We start from the raw sequence: 17110 nt of genomic DNA, 5'->3' as shown, positions 1-17110 counted from the left end.
TTATTATAATTCTTGGCAGCCCGTCAACATGGTTTTTTAAATTCCAAGCGAAAGGGGGTAGGGTGGGGGACACACACGTGACTATTGCCAATGTCCAGTCTTCATTAAGACCGTGAAAAGAAAATTGGAATCGCAGACTCCTGCCGTGTTCGAGAATTGAAATTAGCAAAACGACTTTTTCTCCCTTTACAAAAAAAAACCCCTCCAAAATCACACCAATATGTAGAAAGACTTGCTTGGTTCATATTCATGATTTTGCATAAACCAAGCAGAGGGGGAAGCTAGAAAATGATCCACAAGACAAGATTCTTTAAAAAAATAGAATAAAGTACTGCATCTGCAACAAGGTATGAATGTGGTTATTTTGTAGTGTACACTTGGTGGGCTTTCAATCTGGGAGCAGCCAGAAAGCAAAGACCTCCCTTGGGTGGAATGGCTTATCTGGACGTGGTTTCAGTTCCTTGTTCCCCTGATCACTAAATCAATATCCACTGGCTATTGCTCCTGCCTTCTCTCCTTTGTTTTAGACGGAAGCTTTATCATCAGCAAAATCATTAGGCAGCACCCCCCCCCCCCCAATTCTATGTTAGTTAAGTTTGTAATTGGGGGTCTTATTGAGGGGCAATGTCACCCACCTTCTCACCATTTGACTGGACTTAACAATCCAGGGGTCCTTTACCTTAGCTTTTCCTATATAGATCAGGAAGAAAAGCATTTTAAAAAAATAAAAAAGGCACTAGTTTATCATGTGTGTGGATTTCCCTCCCCCTTTAAAGGAGGGGAACATTTAAAAATGCAACCCTTACACCTGTCTGAAGTTGTAAGGTCCAGAAAGGTGAAGTCTGCAGAATCCAAGACCAGGGAGAAGAGTCGGTGGAAGAAGATTGGAAAAAATTTAAAGATTATTTACAGAAATATTGTAAAATTAATGAGCTTTAGAAAAATGGTGGAATGAAGTTATATGGCTTTGGCAGAAATGTTATAAGGAACTAGGTACAGATAGACTGTTAATGTATTAAAGGGGAAAAAACAAGGTCAGAATATGTTAAGATTAATTACAGGACAGAAAACAGAGGAAGATGGAAAGGAGTTGCTGAAACAGTTAATTGAAGTGGAATACAAAAAGGGAGGCGTGAGGAAGTCAATGAAACAAGTGAATGAAAGATAAGCTTGCAAATATTGGAAGAGTTTTTAATTGTTCTTGTTTTGTTTTGTTAATTCAATGTTATATGTCGTGTTTTTGTTTCTGTTTTTGTATTGTATTATATTGATTTGTTTAATTCTTTTTCTTTCTTTTTGTAATCTTTAAACTCTTAATAAATATTATTTTTTTATAAAAAAAAAAAAAACCAGAAAGGTGAAGTCTGGACTTGGGGAGGAAACCAAACGTGCAGCTTGCAGGATTTCTGCCTTTTAAGTGTACACACACACTGCCCTGCAGCTCCTAGGCACATGTTACGTCAAACAAAATCTACTCAGTTTTTTTTTATAAAGGTGAGCTGAGTGTTCTGCGTTTGTTTTTAATCTTCTTTACAGATTGCAGTCATTACAAACCTCTCGCTTGTCTCCACCCTGCCTCAAAGCAACATTTATGTGGATTAATATTGGTTTTCTATTTACTCCCTCTGCCATGGAACTCAAGGAAGCTCTGCTTATGGGTACCACCTGATCCCACCCCTAGGTACTGGCCAGACCAAGGCCTGCTTAGTTTTTGCAAGGTGGCTGCCTCACCTGTCTTCTAACAGAAGTGTTGATGCTGCCAACATCTGCTGCCTAAAGTGGTCATGTTGCCTTACCTAATGATAGGGCTGGCTCTGCTGCAGAAAATATGTGAAGTTGTCCTTTCCTGCCAGGGACTGGGCAGAGGAGGAATGGTGGAGACCACCTCCCCATCCTGACCCCTCCAGAGGAAGACAGTATAGATTTACAACAAGGGTTTGAGGGTGGTTGCAGCTCAGAGGCAGATGAGGGGGAAAGATGGGAAATCAAGGGACAGTCAGAGCAACACCCAGCTGACACGTTGTCATTAGAAAGCATCCCAGACCCTCCATCTCCCAGAACCCGGAGAGCCTTAAAAATAGGAGAGCAAAGAGCTCAAAGACAAAGGATGCTTAGTGGCACCCGTAGAGGAGGTGATGATGATGACGAATGAGGAAGTGGGAGAGACGGGGGGGTGGAGATTCACTCGGGACAACGCCATTATCTAAGAGGCTGGGTTCTATAGCCTCTCTTTGTAAAGATTGAAATAAAAAAAGGACAGTAAGAATTTTTTCTTGTCTTTATACTTTCCTGGGCAACCAGCCAGGAGCAGCTGACAGCATTCTGACATTTCCCTTAGTTTATTATTTTTATTTTTATTAAATTTCTCATAAATTCTCTCTACAATTTTAGGAACACAGATGATGATGATGATGATGATGATGATGATTTTAGAAACATACGAAGCTGCCTTATACTAAATCAAATGTGTTCCCGACTGCAGAATTTTGACCCCAAAATGACCAAAAAAACCCAAAACCCTCAGGAAACCCCTGTGAAACTTTGCAAAAGTGAAACAAAGAAGGGGGGGGGGGAAAGCTCTCTTATTTGTCCCAACTCTCCCACTCCCTTCCTTCCTCCCAACATTGTTTCTGACGAAATGTCTGCTGTGGACCAGCGAAACACAAAAAGTAACGCTTTTTTAAGGTTGCTTGTTTGTTTACAGAATTACACACAAGTAGGGCTCTTTGGATATCTGAATTTGCAGTGTGTACAGAAAGGATTGGGTACTAATTCCCTTGTTTGGATAAGCGAATTTTTGTATAACAAATGATTGGATAGCAGGAGCGGTGTGTACTCTACCACTGAGCTATTAAAGAGTTTGGATTTGATATCCCGCTTTATCGCTACCCGAAGGAGTCTCAAAGTGGCTAACATTCTCCTTTCCCTTCCTCCTCCACAACAGACACTTTGTGAGGTGAGTGGGGCTGAGAGACTTCAGAGAAGTGTGACTGGCCCAAGGTCACCCAGCAGCTGCATGTGGAGGAGCGGAGACGCGAACCCGGTTCACCAGATTACGAGTCTACCGCTCTTAACCACTACACCACACTGGCTCTTTCACTCTCCATTTTGGCGTAAACAATAATTTTAGGATGAGTTAGTAATGACTAACTTAAGTCTCTTTCCTTTCATTGTGATCAGTTTTCTTTGGGTTGGGGAAAGGAATCAAACACCAGGGCTTTTTTTCAGCCAGAACATGCTGGAACTCAATGGTGCCATTGCCATTCTAAGAGAACCAGGGACGTGTTCATGGTGAGTTCCAGCACCTCTGTTTCTAGGAAAAAAGTGTTGTCGAACACACTTGCATCTTCCCTCCCAGCTGCCCCCCCCCCAAAAAAAAACCCAGTTGGAGTACTGATTGTTATGTGGACTTGCATGTAAATGCTAGTTTGGTCCAGAGGAACACTGGGAAAAAGTTGTAACTTGCAACTATCACACTGAGATGTGGGATGAGAGGTCTTCTATGAGAACGTTTGACTACAAGAATCTAGGGGTCAGATAGTGGAATCTCTTTGGGTTGACTCTCCCGCATCAAATACTGTCATGGAAACTCATCCTATGCAAGACGCTTCTTGCGGGAGAGATATTTCTCTTTGGAAGTATTGCACATCAAACCCAAATTTTCTTTCCAAAGCACCCAAGCCCTGCTTTTCCCAATGAAGTGTCGGTCACCAGCACGTTTGCACTTAAAAGCCACCGATACAGTATGCCAGGGAAGGGATATTGGCAGACAGTTCTTAGATAAATCATTAAGCCCCATGCAAACTTAGGAGGAAGCTGTAACGTGCATTTCAGTGGAGGGAATGATTTCAAGCGTGAAAAGTGCCATGAATGTGACATCCACGATTCATATCACCTCTGCCCTGTGATATATTAACGAGTTTCATTTGCAGCAATCTGCAGCATTTGGGTTTATTTCATTTTTTTTAATGAGAATTTAAATGACACCGGAGGAGTAGCTGGTACCAACTACATTTAGAATACAGATAAGAACCTAAGAATAGCCCCCTGGATGAGGCCAATGGCCCATCTAGTCCAGCATCCTGTTTTCACAGTGGCCAACCAGATGCTCACGGGGAACCAGGGAACAGGACATGAGCACAAGAGCCTTTTCCCCTCCTCTGGTTTCCAGAGGAGGGATTACTGCCTCCAGCAGTAAGGAGGATTACTGTCTCCAGCCGGGGAGACAGAGCGTATCCAACATAGCAAGTAGCCACAGATATGACTTCTCCTCCATGATTTTGTCTACTCCTCTTTTTGCAATTAAGTGTTTTAAATTTCTTGTTAGCCGCCCTGAGCCCGGTTTTTGAACCAGGAAGGGCGGGGTATAAATAAATTATTATTATTATTATTATTATTATTATTATTATTATTATAGCCATCCAAGTTGGTGGTGATCACAACCTCATGGAGGAGCAGGTTCCATACTTTGACTATGCATGGTGTGGATAAGTACTTTATTTTCTTCGTTCTAAATCTAACACTAAAAACGGCACAAGACAGTTCGTACGTGTGGTTCTTAAGGACAGAAGAAACTGTTGGTTTCTGTTTCTCATTTTCACCATCTTAAATTATTAATATTAATAATTATTATTATTAAATAATAATAATAATTATTATTATTATTATTATTATTATTATTATTATTATTATTATTAATTATTATTATTAAACTACAAGAAAGAAGATTCCACCTAAACATTAGGAAGAACTTCCTGACAGTAAGAGCTGTTTGACAGTGGAATTTGCTGCCAAGGAGTGTGGTGGAGTCTCCTTCTTTGGAGATCTTTAAGCAGAGGCTTGACAACCATATGTCAGGAGTGCTCTGATGGTGTTTCCTGCTTGGCAGGGGGTTGGACTCGATGGCCCTTGTGGTCTCTTCCAACTCTATGATTCTATGATTCTATGAAATTCCTTTCCGAATCACTTTGCATCTATTTTTTAAAAAAACAAATGCATCAAAATGTCTGCACATTTTTGAGCCTACTTCTCCTAATACATACACAGTTTTCTGTCTCAAGGCAAATCTAAAAAAAATGTAGTATAAACACCGACAACTGGGAAATACTGTCCTGCGAGCACTCCAATAGGAGAACAGCCTTTGCCAAAGGTGTCATGGGCTTTGAAGACACTCAAAATCAGGACGCAAGGGAGAAATGTGCTAGGAGGAAGGCATGCTTGGCAAATCCACACTGTGATCAGCTCCCGTCTGGAAACTGCTGTCCCCACTGTGGAAGGACGTGTGGATCCAGAATTGGCCTCTACAGTCATTTACGGACTCATTGTTAAAACCGTGTTTATGGAAGACAATCTTACTCGGCTACGAGTGATCGCCAAAGAAGAAGAAGAAGAGGAGGAAGAGGAAGAGGAAGAGGAAGAAGAAGAAGAAGAAGAAGAAGAAGAAGAAGAAGAAGACACAGTTTTCTCTCATCTTTTCCTCTACAAACCAATTCTCCAGTTTGTCCTCCATCAGACAGCCAGAGTTCCATGCCCACTGAATAGGTTTGGTCTTCATCATTCTGTTTTGTGGCCCACACCTCTTTTGCTGTTGCCTCCTACAAGCTCCTCGTCTAAATCTTATGGTTTCTCCAAGCCTCCTCCTTCCTCAGTCTTATGTGTAGGAGTACTTGTTTTGGCTATATAAGGATGAACCCTCAGAGAATAAGAATGCAGGAAGCTGCCTGAGATAGACCATTGGTCCACCAAGTTCCATAATGTCTACATTGACTGGCAGTGGCATCCCAGGTTTTCATGCAGGGGACAATCTCCTTCCTGGAGATTGAACCTGATACCTTCTGCATGAACAGCAGATGCTCAACCACCGAGCTACAGGAGTTCTAGCTTTGCTATTTATTATAGGATGATATGGTTTTGACAAGGCATGCTAAGCCCTCAGGGAGGGTCTCCCAGGAACCCAACCAGGCTCCTACAAAACCTAAATCTTCTGAACGGGAGCTAATAAAATTATAGGGAACTGTCACCTCATCAGTGTACACCCCCCCCCCCGTCCTGCCGCTAATGTTAAATTAGATTGTGAGCCCTGTAAATATTTATGCAACGCACCCTGAGCCCTTGGCACAGGTGGGCTATAAATCTGATGAAATGCAATAACCAACCCAATAAATCTCACAGTGCAGCAAACTGAGCTGAAATGGATGGTTTGCTCATTGCCTGAGTAATGGAGAAGGAAGTCCCACTAGGGCTATAAAATCTGAATTGCAAGATTTTGTGTTTACATTAGCCCTTGTGCAATGGATTCAGCTGAGACCCTGAGCCAAATCTGGCATATTTGGAGGGACTTGGGTGCTGGAAGAATCGGGTGCAGGCAGCCAGCTCAGGTTGGATGGCCCAGAGCAGTGCATGGCTATCAGTTTGTGAGCATCAGGCAGGAAGGAGAGGCAGGAGAACCCCAAGAAAAAGAACCCAGACCTGCCCTGGCTGCCAAGAGAAGGAAGAAGCCGGCCCCCCAATTCTCCTTCCTGAGAGGAGCTGCTTGCAAAGGAACACTATGGACCAGGCAGGATTGGTGCCTCTGCGTGCCAATCCTGCCTGCAGCAGGGTGCTCCTTTGGAAGGAAAGGAGAGGGTCAACACCTCAGCTGAGCAGTTGAGCTGCTGACTAACATCTTATATCCTTTTAAATGTGTCTGTTGGAGGGTTGTGGGGTTTTGGTTTTGTTTTGTTTTGATCTTGTGTTTTTATGTGGTGAACTGTCAAGATCTTCAGATGAAGGGTGGTGTACAAATTTAATAAATGAATGAATGAATAAAATAAATCTGGGTGAGGGGGAGGCACTTCTGGTCTCTGTTAATTTATTTGGGAACTGGTCTGTTGAAATAATAATAATAATAATAATAATAATAATAATAATTTTTTATTTATACCCTGTTCTCCCCAGCCAAAACTGGGCTCAGGGCGGCTAACACCAGGTATAAAAACAATTGATTAAAATACAACTTAAAAACAAGATTAAAATACAACATTAAAATGCAGCCTCATTTCAGTAGAAACTCAAATCAAAAACTTTTGGGGGATAAAAAGGTCAAATCTTCCACCAAGGCCAAGTATCCAGACTGGCCCTACATGGGCCAGAAAAAAGCCAGGGAAGTCCCCAAATAGGAGTTCCATCACAGAAGGAGAAAGGAAATGGAAAGAGGGGGAGGGGATCAAGTTGATTCCAAGCCAGGCGGAACAACTCTGTCTTACAGGCCCTACGGAAAGAAATCAGATCCTGCAGGGCCCTGGTCTCATGAGACAGAGCTGGAGCCAGTATTGAAGAGGCCCTGGCTCTGGTTGAAGCTAATCTGACTTCCTTAGGGCCCGGGACTTCTAGGGTGTTGCTATTTAAGGACCTTAAGGTCCTCCTCAGGGCATACCGGGAGAGGTGGTCCCATAGGTATGAGGATGGGTCAACAGGACCCCTCTCGGATGGGACCAAGGCATATGAAGGGCTCTACACAGCCCTGGTTTACATCCTCTAAAGAACTGCAAATGTATGTGTGTCTCTTTCTTTGTATTTGGCTGTGAGTATTTTCTGTTACTCTCAGGAAGGGAATCCTTAGACTTCCTTGTTTCTTTTCACTTCCAAAGCAGAAGGAAATGTATTTCAGCATCATGATTTTATGGCAGCAAGATGCTTGTGTGTGTGTGTGTGTGTGTGTGTGATGCTGTGCTTTTTCTGGGGGGGATGCAGGGGTATGCATACCCCTAAACATTTTGTGAATCTAAGTTTGGCATCATTTAGGTACAGTATTTTAATATGAATAGGAAATGAGAGTACCCCTAAACATGTTTTGAAGAAAAAACAACAACACTGGTGTGATGGGGGATTTATTCCCTTTGCATTTTACCATGAACCTCTCTAATTTGCACTTTCTGGCCCAGTAATAAGGGAACTAAAACACAGCTAGTCCCCAGAATTTGCAAGAGTCTGAATTCTGCCATGCAATTCTCAAGGGGGGGGGGGAGAAAGGGGGGGCTAGAAAAAATGGAGAAAAAAATGTCCAAAATGAATTAATGCTATGGGAAACTGGTTGCAAAAAAATATTTATATGGAGCAAAAATGCACATATAGGGTAAACGGTGCATGAAATGTATACAAATTGGCAGAGAATGAATCCCTCAAACATCCTCAGAACTACACCCACAAAATTCCTCTCTCCATGTTTGGTAGACAACCTTTGATTACCAGTGTGCATACCCTGTTTCACAATCTGCATTTTATACTTGGGGGGGGGGGGGCATTTTATCTTCCAGATGTGTTTTATAAGCTGGCTGCTTTATTGGTGGGCTCTCGTGCGCATCACGAGCGTGCTTTTCATTTATTTCCTGCGTTTGTCACAAGTCGCATCTCCCCATTCATTATTTACCAGAAGGCAGGTGCACAGCAAGCAAATCCAGAGGTGACAGACAAGGGCTTGCTGGCAGCGACAATTCCGGCAGAAGTTTCCTCCCAAGGAAGGCGGCTGCTGCTGCCGCTGCCGCTGCCGCCCCACTTTTCAAAATCAATGCCCCAGATTAATAATTCAGCACAATCAATAGAGAAGCTAGAAATCAGCAATTTCAGAGCGGTCGAGGCACACCTTTTAGCTGACTGTCAGTTTTGGCTGCAGCACTGAAATCACTGATCCCACAAGCACTCACCCTAACCAAGGGGGGAATCGCCAGCATAAACCTCACCTCTGTTGTGGGCTTAAAGAGCTGGGGAACAAGCCACTGCCATCAAAATGCAGAGTATAGGACCACAAAATTGAAGAGCTGGAGGGGACCCCAAAAGCCATCCAGTCCAGCCCTCGCTACAATGCAGGACTAGTATGTGCCGATTGTGCCCTTACTGACTTTGGGGATGTGACTCAAGCCAGGCTTTGCCAAGCTGGTGTTTTCCAGCCATTGCTGAACTATGACTCCCATTAGCCCCAGCCAGCAACATCTGCTGGGCACCAGTTTGGTGAAGTCTGACTTACAGCTTCCCCACAATTTTGCTACTGTAGGACCAAGGGGACGTAGGGCCAGCCCAAGACATTTTGTTGCCCGAGGCAGAGAACAAGATTGCGCTCTTCCCCGTTCCATATACAGAAGCCATTTGAATCCTAATTCTAGACTGAGAAAAGGATATTATGCTCCAGTGCAGCTGAGGCAGAAGGTTTGTAGAGCAGTCAAGACTGGCTATGTAGGAATATGGAGAGGACTAGTCAGGGGGCTTAGAAGGAACATCCAGGAGTTGTTGCCAATCATCTGTGGACTGCAACGGTTGTCTCACTTTGCCTAATGAAAGGACCGGCCCTGAGTGTATATTTGTGCACTTTACTTCGTACCTCTTACCACAGGCAGAATCTGGTGTGGGTGTGTGGGTGTCCATGCTATTAGCAAATCCTGTGGAGACAACGGCACACAGATGGTATATTCGGACAGCACTTTATTCTGTATTCAGCATGTTTCCTTACATGTTAATTTTTGCATTTCAGGTGATCTTTCCCATGACTTTTGGGAAACTAATGGTATCTAATGGAAGTTTAGTGCTTATTTCCATTTTGTTTCCAGAAAAAAACAAAACAAAACCCATTAGCTTGGGAAACCACTGGAGCTCTGTTACAATTTCATGCGACAAAATCTGGGGCAGTTCTTTCCCACTGTTTGAAGCTTAGCATGTTGTGGAGGCATACCAACCAAAATGCCACCGTTCTGTAATGCACTGTGTTCTGCGTTGGAACATTAGAACCTGGGTCAGAAGTGCTAGCATTAAAACCAGCTTCCACAATAAACCCCACATCTGAATGCAGCCTTAAGGCAACACATCTCTGAGTTGTGCACTGGCCCAAGTGCATGTGGACAAAGGCACAACCTTCTTTGGTTATGCCTTGAATTCTTGTCAAGACAACACCTGCCCACTGATAATTGATGAATGGGAAGATGTGACTTGTGACAAAGTCAGGAAATTAAACCAAATCACACCTAGTGCACCTAGCAATGAATTGAACAAAGGCCAATAAACTGAAGCCAACCTCTGCCTGACAGTCTGTTCCTGGCATGATTCAATGTGTGGATGTTTGCCTTTTTAAAGTCCCCAAAGGGAACAGGACTGGGCGACATCCCGTTTTCAGCATCGTGATATATCTGCAGCTAAATATTGCAATGTCTGAAATTTCCCAGCCCTACCCCCAACTGTTCCTGCGCACACGAGCCAGAGTGGTGTGTGGGTTTGCCCAGTTCACAGACCTGAGCTAAGCACCCAGACCACTCTGGCTTCCATCAGCAGGAGCTGTATGGGGGCTTGGTCAACTGAGCGGCAGGCAGCGGAGCAGCTTAAAGAAGCCGTTGCTCTGCCTTTGGCTCGCGCGAGCCAGAGGTGGGGGTCTTGATCAGCTGAGAAGCAGGCTTCCTTAAACCGCCTGCCTCTCAGCCAATCAAGGCAATCTGAGCTGGCAATACAACATGGCTTCCCGGCCAGCACAACGCAGGCAGGCAGCAGTGAAGTTCACTGTGCATTCAGTGCAAATTCTACCTTTGTACAGTAGGATAGTTTCCATCCACTCAGTATCCTCCAATCAGGGAAGCAAGATGCCTTAACAGAGTTCAAAGGGTACATTTCAGCCTGGCAAAAGCACTTGATGCAAGGCTGGTGAGGGTTGTGCTCTGGGGAGAGTCCTAAGGTTCCCCACCTTTGCTCTGAGTCTCAGAACTGTAAGGTCTGCTTTCTCCTACATTGAGTCCTACCTAGGTATCTTCTCATGTCAGCAGAATGGGCCTGTGCCCTACCCTACAGACTTTCCAGGACACTGGCTCATAAAATCGGGCTACATTATCTTGTGAGTCACTAACCACTTCCTTATAATCATTGTACCAGCTCTAGAATTCCCTTCGTGGAGAAATAACAGAGCTAAAGTTCTTTTCAGGCGCTCTGGGGAGTATACACCAGAAATATCTGCTTCATCCATTGTTAAGCCTGCTCTCCTACGAGACACCATTGAGGGTCAGTTGTGCAGAAAACCTGAGCTCATTAAAGCTACCCAAAAAAGATGAAGCCAGTATTTCTGGAAGATTCAGGATGGCTTTTAACTCTGGGGAGGAAACTGTCAGTACTTGAGGAAATGGTTGAGTATCGATGAGAAATGAGCACTGCTTCTTTTCTGCATGAGCCCACAAATAGAAGAGTTCTCACATCTACAGCTGACAATTAAGGCGCTAATTCCAAAATGGGTAAATAATAGACTGGTCTGAAACAGTGTGCTGAGAAAGGGGCAGAAGTGTGTTGCATTTAGAGAGCAGCTTAAGATTCACCCTGGGATTCCTTGCTAGCCAAGGGTATGAATTGGAGAATATTGGTCTTTACATATTATTTTTGTGTGAGTCTTAAATATGTGGCATGTTTTACAGGTGGCCCACATTGATTTGTCATAGAACCTTCCTTTTTTAAAAACAACAACAACACACAAAACCAAATCAATAATTTTTGCATTGTCAGAACTTCAGAATTATTGTTCAAGAAATGGCAATTCATCTGCAACAGATGCAGAAAGGTCTGGTCACAAATAGATGTTGTGGCCAGTGCAAAGCTGAGGGAGAGCCAAATATTACAAACGTAGCAGAAGAGCCAAAGGACAAGGATTAAAAAACCCATTACATGTTGCCAGCTCTCATGGTTTTACAGTAAATTTCATGGATTCAAATGTCCCTTAGTAAGGGAAGGAAGGAAGGAAGGAAGGAAGGAAGGAAGGAAGGAAGATAGATGATAGATAGATAGATAGATAGATAGATAGATAGATAGATAGATGATAGATAGATAGATAGATAGATAGATAGATAGATAGATAGATAGAGATAGATAGATAGATAGATGGATAGATAGATAGATAGATAGATATGTTACCTGGTCACTCCAAAAGAAGATCAAACAAGAAGCCAAATTATTCCTTTCATTATGTCAGTTGTGTCAGTGGAGCAGGGCAACTGGTTTTCAGGTTCCACAGACCTGTTCTGGCTGAATTCTTGCCTGAGGAAGAGTTCTGTGGAACCCCAAACTCACAGCATTTATCTTACTGCCACCAGGGCTTCTACTTTTGAATCCCAGAGTTTGGAGCCATGAATCATTAGATTCACCCTTAGCAGGGAATGTCGCCATCATATCATATTGATAGCCAATCACAGATATTTACAAACATGCATGCGTTTTTGGTAGGTTTGCCGAAGAATGTGATATCGCAGCTAAGAAGCAATGTTTTGGATGTTGCGTTTCAACCAGGATGGAAAAGAAGCCCTGCTGAACCACACTTTGGAAGGTAAGAATATAAGGAGGAGCTCTCCTGGACCAGCATCCCGTTCCTACAGTCAGATGCTCCTGGGAAGCAGGGCATGAGGACAATATCACCCCATAGCTGTTGTCCTCCCCACCTCCCAGCAATAGCATTCAGAGTGAGGCCACCATTCAGCAGGGAGATTCCATTCCACTATCAAGGCCAAAGCACATCGATAGGCCTGCACTTCACTCTTTCTTCCCTCAAACAATTGCGATGCATCCTGTTTTTTTGGGCACAAATCGCCTAAGAACATCAGGAGAGCATGATGGATCCGGCTAATGGCACATCCAGCCCAGCAACCTGCTCTCTCAGTGGCCAAGCAGATGTCTTTGAGAAACTCGCACAGAGGACCTGAGCACAACAGCACTCTCCCCTCCTGCCATTTCTGGCACAGGCATACTACCTTTGAGCATGGAGTCAGAGGACTCAGCTATACAGCTGCAAATAAGATGTTTTAAATGCGTTGTAAAGTGCAAGATACAAATGTGACACTAGGTGGCGACAGTGAGCTATGCCAAATTCAATGTGTTTTTTCAAAACTTTTTTTTTTAAAAAATAAAATAAAAAGCATTCTCATAGCTTTTTAAAAATGTGTGTGTAGATTCCGACAGAGTATAGCCATCATGGCTAGTGGCCACTGACAGCCCCCTTCTAGAGATAATGTTACGACCCTTAAACCACATCTGTTGACTGATGTCTTCATTTTGGGTTGTAAAAGCAATGACCTAGAATCATAGAATCATAGAGTTGGAAGAGACCACAAGGGCCATCGAGTCCAGCCCCCTGCCAAGCAGGAAACACCATCAGAGCACTCCTGACATATGGTTGTCAAGCCTCTGCTTAAAGACCTCCAAAGAAGGAGACTCCACCACACTCCTTGGCAGCAAATTCCACTGTCAAACAGCTCTTACTGTCAGGAAGTTCTTCCTAATGTTTAGGTGGAATCTTCTTTCTTGTAGTTTGGATCCATTGCTCCGTGTCCGCTTCTCTGGAGCAGCAGAAAACAACCTTTCTCCCTCCCCTATGTGACATCCTTTTATATATTTGAACATGGCTATCATATCACCCCTTAACCTCCTCTTCTCCAGGCTAAACATGCCCAGCTCCCTTAGCCGTTCCTCATAAGGCATTGTTTCCAGGCCTTTGACCTGACTCAGTATAAAGCACGTGTTACCATGTGTAGTGTCCAAAGGACCCTGGAGTCTCAGTAAAGTTTATAGTCTTCACTGTTATGAGAAAACATGAAAAAAATCTCATTTTCCTGTTAAGGTCACAGAGAATCATATCCAAATCCCTCAACTTGGGACACAGTTCTCTTGCCCTACAAGTCCTGCTGCTCTGCCTTATTTCCCACAACCTGATGACAAGAATGGTGTGGATTTTTTGCTGATTCATCTCTGTAACAAATGCAATAGCTTCTGACATGAGTTGGGTGAACAGATGAATTTCAAAGATGGTGGAAAAAAGAATGATTACCAAGAGTTTGAGTTGACAGTTGAATTTGGGCTGAAACAGTCACAAACATAGATAAAGACATCTATACAAAGAAATCTGCAACTCTTAGTGTCTACACAGGAGCAATGTGTTCCTTATTAGAGTTTTAGAATGTAGCCACACCAGCCACAATATTTTTTTTAACTGTTTCATCCTTGAAGATTTCACTGGCAATTTGTCAGGCTGTTGTATGTTCAGTTGAATGCAGGTGGTTTGGGAGTTACCCAAAGTTCCGGGCCTACCAAATCTCTGTTTTTATATATGAAGGTCCCTCATCCACAGAACCCCTAATAAACATGGTGCCTGGAGCAAAAAAATAAAATGTAATCTTAAAGATGCATTTTTCTGGAATCAATTTTCAAATGCAATTAAGTTGCACTTTTTAGCGAGTGCTTCAGGGAACCATGATAAAGTTCCTAGTCCACATTAAAAATGTGCTGGCACAGAGACATGTTCCGGTCTCTCCGCATGGCCCACTGCAGTTGTGCAGTGCCAAAAGGAAAGGTGGAGATGAAGCCTTAAATATCCTCTGTCTTCTAAACTAGGAATGTGACTATGCTGGTGGTTCAAATCCAGTATCTTCTGGAGCTAGAAAGAGACTTGAGTTCTGTCTCTACCACCATCAGAACACTGCAGGTTGAAAGAGAGATTGCTCTTCTGTCGTTCCTGAAAAGAGGTTGCACCTTTTACCCCCTGCTACATGCAAAGAATCAAAACAAAAAGGAAAGGAATAAAAAAGTTGACTAACCTAACCCACCTGAGCTCGGCTCACAGGGATCAATGTCCTCATCGTCGCTGGGACATTCGGCTGAGGCCACCAGGATGTCATCCGTGGTCTGCAAAGGAAAGAAAGAGCCCATTTCAATTAATCAAACCGGTCCAACTAGGTGCTCACCTCTGTCAAACTGCCCAGGTTGGCAGGCACAGGCAGGCATCCACAACCGTAGGAGACTCACAACACTCTGTAAGCTTTTGGCTGTTGTTTTTAGATGGTGATGTCAGTTTCTTTTTTTACTGGAGAGTGAACAAAGGATTATGTCAGCGGTCCAGTGGGACAACAGGACCTGCTCTCTTACCTCTCCATCTGCAAAATCCTTGGTATTCCAATTTTGGTGCTCCTCCTCAGCATCATTTCACTACTTCACCCCTCTTCTTCCCACACCCCTCCCCCAATGATTGGACAACCCACCCCTCTGCATTTAACAAACCTGTTTCTTCCTCCTCCTTTCCACCCCTTGGGGGAAAAGATTCAGTTCTCAAAACATCTCACCTGTACTTCCTCTCTCACCTGATTCTATCAGCCCCTAACCTGGAAGATGCTGGGGGAAGGAACTGCTTGCCTTCCTATCTCAGTGACTCAGGGGGCTTTGATTTCTTCTTGGCCAACCCACAAGCTCAATGGCTCAAAGGCTCAAAGCTCCCAAGAACTTGAGGTATTGACCAGGATTTTTCTGATCCCCTTTTGTCCTGCTTACAGCTGCTTGCACTGAATAATAATAATAATAATAATAATAATAATTTACTATTTATACCCCACCTATCTGGCTGGGCTTCCTCAGCCACTCTGGGTGGCTTTCAGCAAAATACCGGTATTAAAAAACAGTAATGCATCAAACTTTAAAAGCTTCCCTAAACAGGGCTGCCTTCAGATGTCTTCTAAAAGTCTGGTAGTTGTTGGGCTCTTTGACATCTGGTGGGAGGGCATTCCACAGGGCGGGTGGCTAATCGGTTAGGTCAAATGGAGCCCCACTGACCTCAGGCAGCTTCTAACTGCCTAGCATCTTATGCACAACCAGGCATGGTGACCCTGGCCCCCAGCTCCCTACTCCTTTGCGTGGCCCTGTGTTGCAGAACTCAGCAGACAGATGGAGACAAGACTAGAATACTTGGCTCTGACACAACATCAGCTCTGGCTCCACCTACTGCTTGGGCTCCCTTCTGCCCAAGTCACCAGCGCTGCCTCCTGGATCCTGAAAGCAAATTCTCAAGTGGCAACGGAAAGCTACCATTGGAAAGGGGACTTCAGAGTTCACAACCTAGCAGGGCACTTCGGTTCCAAGACAAACAATTAGAAAAGCAGGTGCAATTGCGCACACACAGAAGCGGGGAATCCAGACTTAATGCCTTTTCTCAGCTGGGGCTCAGCTCAGTGGCGTGTGGAAACAGTGCTGAGCAACTGCAGACCAGGCTGCCAACTCTAGAAATACATTATCTTGATGAGAATAGTGGTTTACATCACATCTTCAATGTACACGGTACTTTACAGAGGAACCAGCAAAAAAGAAGAAGGAGGTGGGGGAGAGATTGGATCCTTGCCCTAGGAACTTGTAATTTACATTTTTATGGTGGAGAGACAATAAAGGGAAGGTAGGCTAGGGAGGGAAGCAAGAGAGAAGTGTTTGTACCTGGTTGTTGGGAAAAAAAGATCCTGTCACCTCTTGAGGCAGGCTGCTCCACTAGCTAAAGGTAAAGGCGTCCTGGACGGTTAAGTCCAGTCAAAGGTGACTATAGGGTGCGCCACTCATCTCGCTTTTCTGGCCAAGGGAGCCAGCGTTTGTCCACAGACAGCTTTCTGGGTCATGTGGCCAACATGTCTAAACCACTTCTGACATAACGGGATGCCATGATGGAACCAGAGCGCACAGAAACGATGTTTACCTTCCCGCCACAGCAGTATCGATTTATCTACTTGCACTGGTGTGCTTTTGAACTGCTTGGTTGGCAGGAGCTGGGACAGAGCAACAGAAGCTCACCCTGTCACAGGGATTTGAACCGCCAACCTTCTGATCAACAAGCCCAAGTGGCTCAGTGGTTTAGACCACAGTGCCACCCATACAGCCCTCACCATTAGGATGTTCCTCCTAATGTTCTGCCTCCCTGGTCTTTTTGCTGATTCTAATCCATGCATGGCATTCAAAAGAAGTTGAGGATGAATCTGACACCTCCTCAACTTTAAGTAAGAAGAAAATATGTTCCAGCCGGCAGTGTCAATGTTGCTGACAGCAGTCATTCCCCCATGCTTCAATTCCACTCCACCCTCCTTTTAAAAAACCCCCAAAACTGATAGGTGAAAGATGGAAGGAAAATCTGCTTGGCAAAAAAAATGAATTTTGGTCGCTGTTAGTAGCACCCATGATAAACGCCCATAATTTGCTGGGCAGCTGTTCTGAGTTTTCATTAAAGGGGGATTTAAGAGGCAAAGGAGAACCTCTGTCTTTGCCAGCAGCTTGTAATGAGATGACATACAGAGCGAAATAATCGTAACAACACATGCTTGGATTAGAG

At 44.0% G+C, this 17110-nt stretch overlaps 1 protein-coding gene and 1 long non-coding RNA gene across 38 annotated transcripts in view; one reads left to right on the top strand and one right to left on the bottom strand.

Moving 5' to 3' along the window:
• Window positions 1-17110, bottom strand: part of NRXN1 (neurexin 1) — a 1023765-nt gene that overhangs the window by 11925 nt on the left and 994730 nt on the right. For 24 of the 37 annotated variants that reach the window (XM_079968418.1, XM_079968424.1, XM_079968450.1 and 21 more), the window contains one exon: window positions 14574-14661. In XM_079968418.1, the coding sequence (XP_079824544.1) occupies window positions 14574-14661 (88 nt within the window). The remainder of the gene's footprint in view (window positions 1-14573; window positions 14662-17110) is intronic. The other 13 variants (XM_079968429.1, XM_079968427.1, XM_079968451.1 and 10 more) reach the window with 1 other exon arrangement.
• Window positions 1-17110, top strand: part of LOC307211992 — a 964702-nt gene that overhangs the window by 281668 nt on the left and 665924 nt on the right. The gene's annotated exons all lie outside the window — the stretch shown is intronic.

Source organism: Podarcis cretensis (assembly GCF_951804945.1).
Source record: "Podarcis cretensis genome assembly, chromosome: 3".
Classification (NCBI taxonomy): Eukaryota; Metazoa; Chordata; class Lepidosauria; order Squamata; family Lacertidae; genus Podarcis; species Podarcis cretensis.
The sequence above is the reverse complement of the archived record's forward strand: the minus strand, read 5'-3'. Positions and strand labels throughout refer to the sequence as shown.